Below are 15200 nucleotides of genomic sequence, written 5' to 3'. Positions count from 1 at the left end.
TTTTTTTTTTTTCCTTTTTACTGACCGGCAACGGGATCGCAACCCTCGGCATTGCGCCCGCACCGCACTCAGCCAGTCTCCACATGGGATCCGAACCCTCGGCGGGAGTGCCGCCGCACTCCCAAGTGGCGCACTCTCCAGTGCGCCACTGGGCCAGCCCGAGCAGTTGCTTCTTCTATTACTTTGGAGTGGGCTTTGAGGAGAGAGACATTCTCTTCGTTTTCCGGTCCCCACTGGTGACTCTCCTTGTATCAGTGTGGTGGCTATAGCTACTGCTGTGGCATCAAGCTGCTTTTGCAGAAGCCTTGGCTGTGGCAGGCCACCTGCATGGGAGTGGTGTTTTCAGCATGCTTCTTGCCTACTTCTGGGCAGGGAATGCTGCCCTCGGTTCCTGCCTAGGACCCCTGGCATGTTCTGCTCCTTGCCTGCTTCTGGGTCGAGAGGGCTGCCCTCAGCTCCTTCTCGTCAACTCTTTAACACACAGTGCAGAGCCATCACTGTCCAAAACACTCATCCCCTTGCTTATTCCCTCAACAAGCATTGACTGAGTGTCTCTGTGGTGTCAGGTGCAGTGCTGGCCTGGAGATACAAAGGCGGTACCTGCCATCACCATGCCTGCCGTGATCAGGCATTACAGCAGTGGATGGGATGAGGAAAGTGACCCGAGTGGGGCAGTGAATGTAAATGGGGATGATGGCAGCAACATCCAGTGAGTCCCATGCGGAATCACAGAATCCATGCCACAAGGGCACAGGCCCGGCTGGGGACCACGGCACTCAGTTTTGTGTTGGCAGCAGTAACACCGTTCATTAGGACACTACTTTGCACACCATTAACTTCTGGTCTCTACAGTTTTCATTTGCTTGTAGTCTATGTATCAATCGCTACCTTCACAATAACTTCTCATGCCTTCCTATATGTCAGATCATTTACAGTCCATTTTCTTCTGGGGACCTCCCTCTTGGTCTGGAGCCCTCCCTGCCATCATCATCTGGGGCCTTGCTTTGCCTTTGCTGGCTTCTCACCACTCCCCCATTTCCTCCCGTGCCCACTTTCCCCCATGTCCCTGTCTTCTCCCATGCCTATTTCCCTCCATGCCCCTGTTTTCTCCCGCACCTCTGTTTTCTCCCATGCCCCCGTTTTCTCACCACTCCCCACTTTCCCCCATGCCCCTGTTTTCTCCCGCACCTCTGTTTTCTCTCATGCCCCCGTTTTCTCCCACACCTCTGTTTTCTCCCATGCCCTCGTTTTCTCCCATGCCTCTGTTTTCTCCCATGCCTCTGTTTTCTCCCCACTTTCTCCCATGCCTCTGTTTTCTCCCATGCCCCCGTTTTCTCACCACTCCCCATTTTCTCCTATGCCCCTGTTTTCCCCCGTGTCCCCATTTTGTCACCACCGCCTCCTTTTGGTGGAGCCGGTCCTCCAGGATGTCCCAAGAATGGACCGTTAAAGGGCATTTTCAGTGCTGTTGTCCTACACTCACACCTGGGTGGCAGTTTCCTGAGGGGGTTGGAAGGCCTGGCTCCCTTCTCTTCTGATATAACTATGTAGGGAAATGAGGGCAAAAGGAAGGAAGGTGGGAAAAAGGAAAAGCCTCTTCTACCACGATAGGAAGTCAGGAGCTGGTGTGTGAAACTGATCAGCCAAGGAGTAGCACATAAGCATGGTGTGTAGACATAGAAGAACACGAGAACCAGCTCAGGGCTCCTGTGAAGCTAAGTCATTTAACACCCCTAATGGGCACTGGGCTCTTCCTCCGATATGCCAAGCACCCTCCCACTTCCAGGCACTCATACTTTCTGTTCCCCTTGCATAGAACGTTTGTCCCTTCAGGCCTTGGTACCACCTAAGCCTTCCTTCCCTGAAGGCTCCTGTGAAATGACCCTCTCCCCCTCAGGCTGTGCCCACCCACCCTTACCCTGCTTCATTTACCACCCAGGGACTTGGATATGTCGCTTCCTGCAGTGGGATGCCAAGTCCCTGCGGGCAGGGCCTTCTGTCATCAACCTGCACTGAAAGCAGGTTCAATAAAGTCATAACTTAATGACTGAATTTATTCCATGTAGTTTTAATGAATGAGTGAATATAGGAATGAATGCCATTGGGCAATGTAACTGGAAGGTGGACAGGATGGGACAGTTTTGTGTGTGTGTTATAATCCTTTTAATACCCTGACAATGTATACATATTATTATAATAAAGGCAAAAATGAATTAGGGGAAAATCTAGTGTTCTCATAGGAAGCTAAGCCTTGAAACCTGCTCCCAAGAAAGCTCTTAAAACTCTCCATGCCTTTTGTGTAACATGTGTTTCCATGAAGGCTGAAAACCAAGCAGTGTCCCTCCAGAAAAGGAAACCTGAAGTGCCATGTTCCCAGTTGGCTGTTGTGGCATTTGATGTATCTGCCAGGTCTCTGATAGCTGGAAGAAATTAAATGTCTTCGCCTTAGAATGCTTTTCTTGAAAATCAAAGCTTTTCCTTTTCAAATAAAACATTAGCATTTTAATCACTAGGATTAGCGCCCCCCCCATCCCTCCTCGGTGACCCCTCACCCCCCCCCACCCCATGCGAAACCGTTTTGGCCTCGCTTTTCACATTCTTAGGATAAAAGCTCGTTCTCTGCTCTAGGAGAGAGTGGGGCAGTTGTTACCCTTTGAGGGCCATGAATAGCTTCCTGCATTTATAAATGTCCATGAAATTCTTGAAGGGATTGAAAAGTGCCCTGTGCAAGAGTGTCATGAGAAAAGCAACGTTTCAGTGGAAAGCTCAATCCGTTTAAACGATCTGGAGGGGAAATCGGCAAAAGTTGCTGTGCAATGCTTTATTTCAAAATGTAGTTGCAACTCCAGAATGAGAATGTGTTAGGACGTGCAACTGTTTTTACATTAATAATCATGTCATGGTTTCCTTTCTGTTAAATATTCTGTGTTCCTTTTATGACTAAACGCATTGTTTCTTGGTTTTAGTGAATCTATCTAGTGAAAAAGAACAATAGCTTCCTGTAAATAACAAAGCTGTTTTGCTTTAGAATACCTTAATATAACAGATAAGTTTTCCTGTTGTCGGAAGATTTAGTAACCCTACAAGAGGGAAGTCTGTTTGAAAAGAGTTATTAGTAAATAGCACTTTATAGCACATTTAAGCCTTTTATAGTATTTTCAAGGGGAGAAGCTTACCATTTTACACACATAAAAAGAAGCATTTGTTATTCCTGCATTTTAAAGCTCTCCACAGTTTAAGTTTATGTACATTTCAGAAAATGTGCTAAAAAAGAGTAATTACCGTCACATGAGGAAACCATACACTAGCTATGCCTTTGGTGGACACACACCTCACAAGCCCACCACAAAATCCACCTTCACTGGGGGTTCAGGGCAAAGAATAAGATATTAGTGATTAAAATATTTTTACATGAGTGGGATGATACGGACAATTTATGCAGGGCATTGATTTCTATGCCCTGACTTTCTGGCTGGCACTTACCAGGATTATTTGGAAGAATAAAAGTCCAGCTGGGCCTTCCAGCCACCTCCTGTGTTCCTGCTCCCACCTGTCAGCCCTTTTCCACCTTCTCCCTTTGTCCCACGCCAGTCACCTGCCCCATCTTTGTGATAACACCCTTGAACTTTGACCTCACCTCTTCAGTTGTTTTCAGGCTCACTTCCAGGAGGCACAGACACTCCCCTCTCCTCACACCAGCACCTGGTTCCATGTTCTGTGCCCCAAAGCCTGGGCCACTTCTCATGTGGCCAACCTGTCTGGGGAAAGACACGTGTGAATGGGTTCTGTGAAAAATTTATCACCTTTGTGGTTTATTTTTTGTCTGTTTGTTATAAGTCCACACTTGCCATTCTAGAAGCAATTTGGGTCCTTTCAGCATCATTTTCAAAAATCTGTCCTACAACCTTGTATCACTTGCTTAGTATTCATGGTGGAGCCCTGCCCAGCCCACAGTTCCCTTCGGTTCATGGGTGGGAGATCCGGGAGCCCGGAGCCCTCGCTGGACCTGCTGGAATCCAGACGGGCCCTGCTCTGGCCAATACCTGCTGAACCAACCATCCATAGTCTGCCCAGGAAGTCAGGTGGGCCCGCCTCACCTGTGTGTGGTTAGCAACCCTTTCCACCTCCAGAAATCTCCACGCCTGCCACTGGATCTGCATCTGTGGCTTGTGGACCCCACGACAGTTTTTGAAAACTGGAGCTGCATTTCCATGCCCCATCTTCCTGCAATTGTCCTGTCCCGTGGGTCCTGATTCTGACCACTCTAAGATGACATGCTCACTGACCCTCTGGAGCCATCGCTTCCTCTGAGCTGGTGTGTGTCTGCTCTTTGGGGACAGTTGTGTCAAGTGTAGCAGCATGACCCCTCGCCCCTGGGGAGGTAGAAAAGGGTCGGTAAGGCGAGCTAAGGCTGTGTGAGATGCTCTGCTTTCAGTGGAAGAGCAGAACTGCTGGGGGCTAACTGGGAACTCTGATAGTTTATTCCAGTTTACCCTCACCTGTCACTACAAGGAAGGGGGCGTTTTCACTCCTCAGAAAAGGAAGCAGCTCAGGGAGCCCGTCACCTGCTATGGTCAGCAGCTGGTACATGGTAGGACAGGGGTTCCACCTGACCCCACACCAGGGCCTGGGCGCTGGGCTGTGCTGCCTGGGCAGGTGTCAGGTGGCCGGAGGCCTGGGGACAGTTGTGCCTTCCTTTCTCCAGCTCCACGCTATGCATCGGAACGTCTTTGCCATTTGTCTCCGTCTCTGCGGGGAGTTTGCTTCTCCTGAATCGCACCATGCCCTTCTCCTTTCACTGCTCATCCCGCTGCCAACTCCTGGTCCTCTGGGATTTATTTAGAGACTCCCCCGCCTTTCTCATGTGTTTGCCCATGTGACTCTCCAGGTGCCTTCTCTGGCCTTGGACTTTACATTGGGTAGCTCTGGTTCTCGGTGGCAGCCACACTTATGTTTCTGTTCGTGCGTGGACTTTAAGAGCCACCCTCTCCCCTCTCAGCTGGCCACGTCGGGGTGGGCACACTCTTGGCCGGCCTCAGGACCCCCCACCCTACTCACGAGGGAACCGTCGTCCATTTGAACACACCACCCCCTGCCACGGAGGCCCCCGCAGACCCTCCTGTCTTCCCAAGCTGTAGCCGTGGTCCGGCAGGCTGGGGGCTTCTGCCTGTTGCCTTCCCATGTTGAAGGTCCTCACAGCCCTGAGGTGAGTTCCCAGTCAAGTGGCCAAACCAGGTGGTGGTTGCCAGTTTGGTGAATTCCAGCAAATTTCCTTCACATTCTGAGTCCAGATTCCAGGAAGAGATCTCATTTCTAAATTGGCAAGTCTTGCTTTCTCATGGGAGAGCCCCCCCAGGTCCCACCTCGAAGATACAGTTGTTCAGTACCTGAGAATATATTTGGAACTCCCCTTTTAAGAAATACAAAATTATTCATAAATTGGCAAGTCTTGCTTTCTCATGGGAGAGCCCCCCCAGGTCCCACCTCGAAGATCCAGTTGTTCAGTACCTGAGAATATATTTGGAACTCCCCTTTTAAGAAATACAAAATTATTCATATTTTCTCTGAGGTCATATTTCTCTAGGTCCATCCTCCTAACCACCAGAAGGGAGATTTTAAATATGTGTCATTTCAAAAACATCCAAAAAGTCATTTAAAAATAGAGCTGTTGAGTTAGGGGAAAGCAATGGGTACTCATATGTGTGGTGTTGTCTGTTTTATAATAGGGAACAAGGCTAAATCACTGGTGAGTTCAACAGTCAACTAAACCTTTCATATTTTAGTGAATCATTTGAAAAACAAAAATAATATAAAATGTATTACAAAAATAGTCACCTATAATAGTATAATCCTACCATTAACATGTTTTAACGTGGTCATAATCATACAGTGGGATACTATTTGAATTATACTTTTTTACTTGATATTTTCATATTAGCAGATTTCTTCTTTTTTTTAAAGATACTGTATGGCACATACATGAATCCCATCACTCTCCAGCTTATTTTATTCACACTTTTATTCTGTGCAATAGGATAGAACGTTAAATGTGCGTTTGTATTGCAGTAGCTGCTTTCATTAACCTACATGTTGAAAAAATGTTTTCATTTTCTTTTTCTTTATCCTTCTGGAGTATAGACATGTGGAAGAATAAAGATGAATCTTGGAATTTCTCTCAAGACTATGATCCAGACCTGGTCAAAGAGGAGAAACGTAAAGAATTAGAGTCAGAGATAAGGCTGCAGGTATAGCTGTGTTTATGTTGTAGTGACAAAAAGTCTTTTACTGCAGTGATTGTGCTTTTTTACAGTTTCCTGTTCATGACCTACCCAGAATTTGAGCCGTTTTTAAATGTCACAAAGAAAACACAAGGAATGCAAAGTCACTAACAAGTAGTATGTTTTGTATTCTCCTAGGTGGATGAGTTGATGAGACAGGAACTAAAAAACTTAAAACTAGCTGTGGACAGAGAAAAGGAATACCCGGTCAGAGCAGGAAAGAAGAGAGGGAAGAAGGTGAGTGTGAATGGGCGTGGGGAGAGGTGGGGCAGGTGGCATGTTCAGTCTTGGAAACTGACTTTCTCTTTTTCACCAACAAACTCCTCATCAGCCTGGCCAAGGATCAGATGGGCTTCCTCGGCCCCCTTCACAATGCTTCTGTCACCATAGCATGGCTCCTACTGTGTCACAGGCTGAGCACACAGGGGGTGCCAGGGTGCCCCAAGAGTCTGCTGGTAACTGTAACTATAGAGTTTTGTGCACCCAGAATTCTGATCCAGGAGTCCCAAGTATAATATTGGGAGACATAAATGGAATGTGATTTAATTTCATAAGCTGAAACTTAATTAACTACACTAAATTCTATCTGTGGGAAGACCATTAGCCGCAGGAGAATGAACATAGAAAAGGAGAAAAAGGAGTCAGAGGGACAGAATTTGGCAGTATTAATTCAGCATTTTCCAGAGAATGTGTACAGTATCCAGAGCATTCCAGATACAGATCTTATTTTATCACTCAAACCCTTCGGTGGTATCCCAGCCCCCCAGGAATTAAGACAACAGTCTCCAGCCAGGCCCACGAGGGCCAGCCCAGTCTGACTGCTGCCCTCTCTCCAGGCTCATTACCTGCCCTTCCCTCCTGGATGCACTTCATCCACGCTGACCGGCCTGATGTCCTTCAAAAACACTGTGCTCCTTCCTAGCACAGGACCTTTGCCCACGTTGCTCTTTCTCAAGAACTCTCTTTACTCCCCTGCCCCCACTCCCAAGCTTGGGTAACACCTACTCAACCCTAGGGTCTCAGCACAAGCCTTCCTTCCTCAGGAAGCCTTCTGGGACACACACACACCCCAGAGTAGGTCTTGTTTCTGTGCATACACATAGCACTAATTATCATGTCTCCCTTGTGCTTTATTACAGTTTTAATGTTTTACTTCCTGGTGAGATAATTTTGTTACTATCTGCCTTCCCACCTCTACTTACTGAGAGTTCATGAGTACAGAGGCTGTGTGACATTTTTGCTCACCACTGTAACCCTTTCTAGCCCACACTAAACCCTCAATGTATATTATTGACTAAGTTAAATTGTTAAATCTAGATGCTATGCAGATTGATTAAATTAGTGCCTTAGAATGTCACAGTGTGACATGTGGAACAATTTACGGCACACAGCCACTTCCTTTGCTGATTCCTTCCTCACCAAGCAGCCTTCTGATGAGTTACTGTATTTTCATGTTGATTTTCCTATAAGAGAGAAGTCTACAGAGTCTAGGCAATTATATTTCTCATTACAAATTAATCAACTTTGATTGTGATCTCTTGTGATTTGGAGATTCAAATTCAAATCTTGGGGGACAGAACATTCCTATTTCATTCAATAAGGATTTATTGCGCACTCTGTGCCAGGTACAGTTCAAGCATTGAGGTTACTGAAGAAAGCAAGGCAGACAGAGTGTATGGGCAAAAGCAAGATTCTGGATCCACAGGACCTCAGCTCAACCCGAGTGTGTCATGCCCATGATGACATCGCTGGGTGAGGTCCTGCCTCTTAGAGGCCCTCTCTCTCTTGAGTTTTTGTCTTGTCCTGGTCACAGAAACTAAAGATATCAGAGTTCCTAGAGAAGCCTTCAAGCTTCTGGAAGGGAGGATTCATAGCTAACTATATTTTGCATTCCCCAGAGTGCTAGCGTAGATAGATTTTTTAAAATGTTGCATTTAAACAGAAATTTAGGTTCAGCAAAATGGCAGAATAGAAGGTTCGATTCTTCTTTCTGCCACAGAAACACTAACTTAACAATCATCCAGGGACGAAAATACCTTCACAAGAGCTCTAGAATCCAGGTGAGAAGATGAAGCACCCAGGTAGAGCACAGAAGCAAAACAAAATGATGCGTTGAAGAAAATAAGAAGAAAAGTTTCACTTTATCTGTGTCACCTCTCCCCAAAACCCACACATCACAGTGCCAAGAGAGATCTAAGCCCATGGGGAGAAAGCGAATATCCGACCTCACCACAAACCCCAGCACCAGGGCTGCTCACCTGTGGACTTCAACACTGCAGGCCTTCCCACAGGTTGTAACACCAAGCACACCCACAAAAATCAGCACCAGGACTGCCTTTGGATCCCAGCACCAGAAAAGAGTCAAAGTATATCACTCCAAAAAAAATCATCAAACCACAGAGAGCCACCTGGACCTCATGCTCTGAGACAGCCATACCACAACAGGCAGGTGCAGCATGCCACAGGACCCCCAGCCCAAGCTAGTCCCCACTGCCCAGAATTGGCAATCCCTTCAGGATCCAGGCCAGACATCAAGGTGAAACAAGTGTACCATAATACCCCCTGCCACAATGACTAAACATCAAAGGAAAGATACCAGAAATATGAAAAATCAAGATACCATAATACCCCCTGCCACAATGACTAAACATCAAAGGAAAGATACGAGAAATATGAAAAATCAAGAAAGTACAACACCACCAAAAGAAAATAATAACTCTCAAGCTATAGATCCTATAGGACAGGAAGTCCTTAACATGACTGACAAGGAATTTTGAGCAACGATTCTATGGAAACTAAATGAAATAACAAAAAAACTTAGTTAGACAACACAGTGAAATGAGAAAAAAGATACAGGACCTGAAAGAAGAAATGTACAAAGAAATCAATGCCCTGAAAAAGAATGGAGCAGAACTTGTGGAGCTGAAGGATTCATTCAATGAAGTAAAAAACACAACAGAGCGTTTAACCAGCAGGCTAGAACAAGCAGAAGAAAGAATTTTTGACACTGAAGATGGGCAGTTTGAATTAACACAGGCAGACCAAAAAAAAAAAAAAAAAGAATATAAAAAGTTGAAGAAAATCTGAGAGATAACAGACAACCTTAACCACACAAATATCCAAATCATGGGTATTTTAGAACGGGAAGAAAAAGGAAATATCATTGAAAACATATTCAATGAAATAATAGCAGAAAACTTCCAAAGTATAAAGAAAGTCACAGATCTTCAGATTCAGGAGGCCCAAAGATTCCCAATCACATTCAACCTGAAAAGTTCCTCTCCAAGATATGTTATAGTCAAACTGGCAAAACTCAAAGATAAAGAGAGAAACTTAAAAGCTGCAAAACAGAAGCAGCAAGTCACCTATAAGGGAGCCCCAATCAGACTAACATCAGACTTGTCATCAGAAACCCTAAAAGCCAGAAAAGAATGGAATGATATATTCAAAATACTAAAGGACAAAAATTTCGAGCCAAGAATACTTTACCCAGCAAGGCTATCTTTCCAAAATGAAGGACAAATAGTATATTTCTCAGACAAACAAAAACTTCAGTTCACTACCACACAACCAACCTTTCAAGAAATTCTCAAGGGAGTACTGGGTTTGATACCTGAAAAACAACCATCACTGCCATCTGCCATGAATACTCAAGAAAGAACAAAACCCATCAGTAAAACAAAAATTCTAACAATAAAGAGAAAAAATATTTTATCTACCACCCCAAGAAACCAACAAACACAGAAGACAAACAGAAAATCAGAAAGAAAGGAACAAAAGATACTTAAGTCATCTAAACAAAAATCAATAAAATGCTAGGAGTAAATCAACACCTTTCAATTATAACTCTAAATGTAAAAGGATTAAATTCCCCACTCAAAAGACACAGACTGACTGACTGGATGAAAAAGATGGACCCAACAATATGCTGCCTTCAAGAAAATCACCTCACCTGTTAAGAAAGACATAGACTAAGACTGAAAGAATGGAAAAATATATATACCATGAAAATAGAAATGAAAAATGATCTGGAGTAGCTATTCTTATATCAGATAAAATAGACTTTAAACCAAAACCATAAAAAGAGATTTTAAAAAGGCCATTATATAATGATAAAATGATATACCCACCAAGAAGACATAACAGTCATAAATATATATGCACCCAACATCAGAGCAACCAGATTTATAAAGCAAACACTATTAGACCTAAAGAACTGAGATAGACACTAATACCATAATAGCAGAGGACCTGAACACCCAACTGTCAACATTGAACAGATCAACTGGCAAATGCTCAATACAGAAACACAAGATCTGAACAACACTTTAGACCAATTGGACTTGAAAGATATCTACAGAATATTCAATCCAACAACCTCAGAATATTCATTCTTCTCATCAGCACATGGAACATTCTCCAGGATAGATCACATGCTAGGTCACAAAGCAAGTCTCAACAAATTTTTAAAAAATGGAATTAATCTATGTCTTTTGGGGGATCACAATGGATTAAAAATAGAAATCAGTTACAAGTGAAACTCTGGAAACCATACAAACACATGGAAATTAAACAACATTCTACTTAATGATATATGGGTCCAAGAAGAAATTAAACAGAAAATCAAAAAAAATGTCTTGAAACTAATGAAAATAGTGACCCATCATACAAAAAGCTGTGGGATACTGCAAAAGCAGTACTAAGGGGGAAAGTTATCACATTAAATGCTTACTTCAGAAGAATGGAAAGATGGCAAGTAAACAACCTAACACTTCACCTTAAAGAACTAGAAAAACAAGAAAAATCCAAACCCAAAGTTAGAAGATGGAAAGAAATAATTAAGATCAGAGCAGAATTAAATGAAATAGAAACCTGAAAAATGATACAAAAGATCAATGAAACAAAAAGTTGGTTTTTTGAAAAGATAAATAAAATTGACAAACCTTTAGCAAGCCTAACTAAGAAGAGAGAAGATCCAAATGACAAAATTAGAACTGAAAAGGGTGATATTACAACTGATACCTCAGAAATATGAGGAATCATTAGAGACTCCCATAAACAATGATATGCCAACAAATTTGAAAGTCTGGAGGAAATGGATAAATTTCTGGACACATACAAACTACTAAAACTGAGCCAGGAAGATATAGAAAATGTGAACAGACCATTATCAACAAAAGAGATTGAAGCTGTTATCAGAAGTTTCCCAACAAAAGCCCAGGACTGGACAAGTTCACTGCAGAGTTTTACCAAACCTTCTAAAAGGAATTGATACTAATTCTCTACAAACTATTCCAAAAGATTGAAACAGAGGCTGTTCTCCCAAACTCATTCTATGAGGCAAACATCACCGTGATTCCAAAACCAGACAAAGATACAATAAAAAAGAAAACTATGGGCCTTGATGAATAAAGAAGCAAAAATCCTCGATAAAATACTAGCAAACAGAATACAGCAACACATACTCAAAATTACACACCATGATCAAGTGTATAATCCCAGGGATGCAAGTTTGGTTCAACATATGGAAATCAATAAATGTGATACGCCACATCAATAAAAGCAAAGACAAAAACCATATGATTATCTCTATAGATGCTGAAAAAGCATATGACAAAATTAAACATTCATTCATGATAAAGACTCTCCACAAGTTAGGTGTAGATAGAAACTATCTCAACACAATTAAAGCCATGTATGATAAGCCCACCTCCATTATCATCCTGAACAGAACTAGACAAGGATGCCCACTCTCACCACTCCAATTCAATACAGTATCAGAAGTACTAGCCAGAACAATCAGAGAAGAGAAGGAAATAAAGGGCATCCAGATTGGAAAAGATGAAGTCAAACTGTCCCTGTTTGTGAATGATATGATCTTAGATACTGAACAGCCTAAAGCCTCTACAAAAAAACTCTCAGAGTTGATAAATGATTTCAGCAAAGTTGCAGGATACAAGATCAACCCACCACAATCAGTACCATTTCTATACTCCAACAGTGAACATGCAGAAAAAAAAATCAAGAAAGCTAGCCCATTTACAATAGTCACCAAAATAAAATACCTAGGAATAAAGTTAACCACTGATATGAAAAATCTTTATGACAAAAACGACAAACCACTGTTGAGAGAAATTCAAGAGGACACAAGAAGATGGAAACATATCCCATGCTTTTGGACTGGAAGAATTAACATTGTGAAAATGTCCATACTACCCAAAGTGATCTACAGATTCAATACAATCCCCATCAAAATTGCAATGGAATTCTTCTCAGAAACGGAAAATACAATTCTAACTTTCATATGGAATAACAAAAGACCACTGATAGCGAAAGAATCCTGAGCAAAAAAAAAAAAAATAAAGCTGGAGACATAACACCACCTGACTTTAAACTATACTACAAAGTTATAATAACCAAAACAGCATGGCATTAGCATAAAAACAGAAGCATGGATCAATGGGATAGTATAGAGAACCCAGAAATCAACCCATACACCTACAGCCATCTGATCTTTGACAAAGGCACCAAGTCTACACACTGGGGAAGAGACTGCATCTTCAGCAAATGGTGCTGGGAAAACTGGGTATTCACATGTAGGAGAATGAAATTATACCCGTACCTCTCACCATATACCAAAATCAACTCAAAGTGGATTAAAGAATTAAATATACATCCTGAAACAATAAAATTCCTTCAAGGAAACATAGTGGAAACCCTCCGGGTTTCCAGGAAGTAGGCGTGGGTACAGACTTCCTGAATATGATGCCAAAAGTACAGGCAACCAAAGGAAAAGTAAATAAATGGGATTATATCAAATTAAAAAGCTTCTGCACAGCAAAAGAAACAATCAACAGAGTGAAAAGGCAACTAACAGAGTGGGAGAAAATATTTGCAAAATATACATCTGACAGAGGATTAATATTCAGAATATACAAGGAACTCAAACAACTTTACAGCAAAAAAACAACCCAATTAAAAATCGGGCAAAGTAGCTGAATGGCATTTCTCAAAGGAAGATATATGAATTGTCAACAGACACATGAAAAATGTTTAACCTCACCCAGCATTTGGGAAATGCAAATCAAGACCACTTTGGGATACCATCTCACTCCTATTAGGATGGCTAGTATCCAAAAAACTGAGAAAGATAAATGCTGGCCAGGTTGCAGAAAAAAAGGAACTCTCATACACTGTTGGTGGGACTGCAAAATGGTACAGGCTTTATGGAAAATAGTATGGAGTTTCCTCAAACAATTACAGATTGATCTACCATATGACCCAGCTATTCCACTGCTGGGAATATACCCAGAGGAATGGAAATCATCATGCCAAAGGGATACCTGTTCTCCCATGTTTATTGCAGCACTATCTACAATAGCCAAGAGTTGGAACCAGCCCAAATGTCCATCATCAGATGAGTGGATTAGGAAACTGTGGCATGTCTACACTTCTGTTCCAGTGTAAGAAAGAATGAAATACAACCATTTGCAACAACATGGATGGACTTAGGGAAAATTATATAAGTGAAACAAGTCAGGCACAGAAAGAGAAATACCACATGTTCTCATTTATTTCTGGGAGGTAAAAATAAATAAATAAATAAATACATACATACATACATACATAAACAAATGAATAAGTGGTTGGGGGTGAAGGAGAAGATACAACAACCACAGCAATTCCTTGAACTTAATACAAGTGAACAAATATGATGTAGATGGGGGAAGGGGAGAGAAGGAGGGGGGAAAGGAATGGGAAAAGGGACACAAAAATCAACTACAATGTATATTGAGAAGTTAAAATTTACAAAATCACCAAATCACAAAGGAAGGCAGCAAGGCAGGAACATAAGAACTACAAAATAGGCAGAAAACAATTTTAAAATGGCAATAGTAAGTTCTTACCTATCAATAATTATTTTAAATTTAAATGGATTAAACTCACCAATCAAGAGATGGAGGAATGGATGAAGAAAAGGTGGCATATATATACAATGGAATTCAGCCTTTAAAAGAAGGCAGTCCTACCATTTGGAACAATATGAATGAATCTCAGAGACACTATAAGTACCAGACACAGAAAAACAAATACTGCATGATACCACTTATATGATGAACCTGAAAGAGTCAAATCTTAGAAGCAGAAAGTGGCATGTCAGTTGCCAGGGCCTAGTGGGAGGGTAAAGCAGGGGAGAGGTATTAGTCAAAGGGTACAAAATTTTAGTTACAGAAGATGAATAAGTCCTCATGATCTATGTACCACATAGTACGTATAGTTAACAAGACTATATTGCACACTTAAAAATTTGCTAAGAAGGTAGATCTCATGTTGTCTTCTTACCACAAAAATGATAGATAGATAGATAGATAGATAGATAGATAGATAGATAGATAGAGGTATATTCTATATAATAGATAGATAGATAGATAGATAGATAGATAGATAGATAGATAGATAGATAGATAGATAGATAGATAGATAGATAGATGATAGAACAAACGAACAGGAAGAAACTTTCGGAGGTGAGGGATAGGTTTATGGCCAAGATTATGGTGATGGTTTTGTGAATATATCAAGTTATACACATTTAATATGACCATCATACTTCAATAAAGTGATTTTTAAGATAAAGGGAAATTTAGAATCTATTTTTAAAAGAAACAAATGAACATTCTACAACCACATAATACAGTATCAGAAATTAAGACCTCTTCTAACTGGTTTGACAATAGCATGGGCATAACAGAAGACAGGTTGAACTCAAACAGGTCATAGAAAATCCGAACTGAGGGACAGAAAAAACAAAGAATATAAAGAACAGAACAGAGAATAAGAGATTTAAGACATAGTCAAAAGTTTTGGGGCCGGCCCGGTGGCGCACTGGATAGTGCACCACTTGGGAAGCGTGGCGGCGCTCCC

General features: G+C 41.9%; 1 protein-coding gene across 1 annotated transcript in view; it reads left to right on the top strand.

Moving 5' to 3' along the window:
• The window catches only part of IQCA1 (IQ motif containing with AAA domain 1), a 172559-nt gene that overhangs the window by 96559 nt on the left and 60800 nt on the right, over nucleotides 1-15200 (top strand). Inside the window, exons 11-12 of the mRNA XM_008574644.1 lie at nucleotides 6139-6245; nucleotides 6417-6515. Coding sequence (XP_008572866.1) covers nucleotides 6139-6245; nucleotides 6417-6515 — 206 coding nt within the window. The remainder of the gene's footprint in view (nucleotides 1-6138; nucleotides 6246-6416; nucleotides 6516-15200) is intronic.

Source organism: Galeopterus variegatus, unplaced genomic scaffold (assembly GCF_000696425.1).
Source record: "Galeopterus variegatus unplaced genomic scaffold, G_variegatus-3.0.2 Scaffold57, whole genome shotgun sequence".
NCBI lineage: Eukaryota > Metazoa > Chordata > Mammalia > Dermoptera > Cynocephalidae > Galeopterus > Galeopterus variegatus.
Note: the sequence above shows the minus strand (reverse complement) of the source record. Positions and strands in the feature narration are given on the sequence as shown.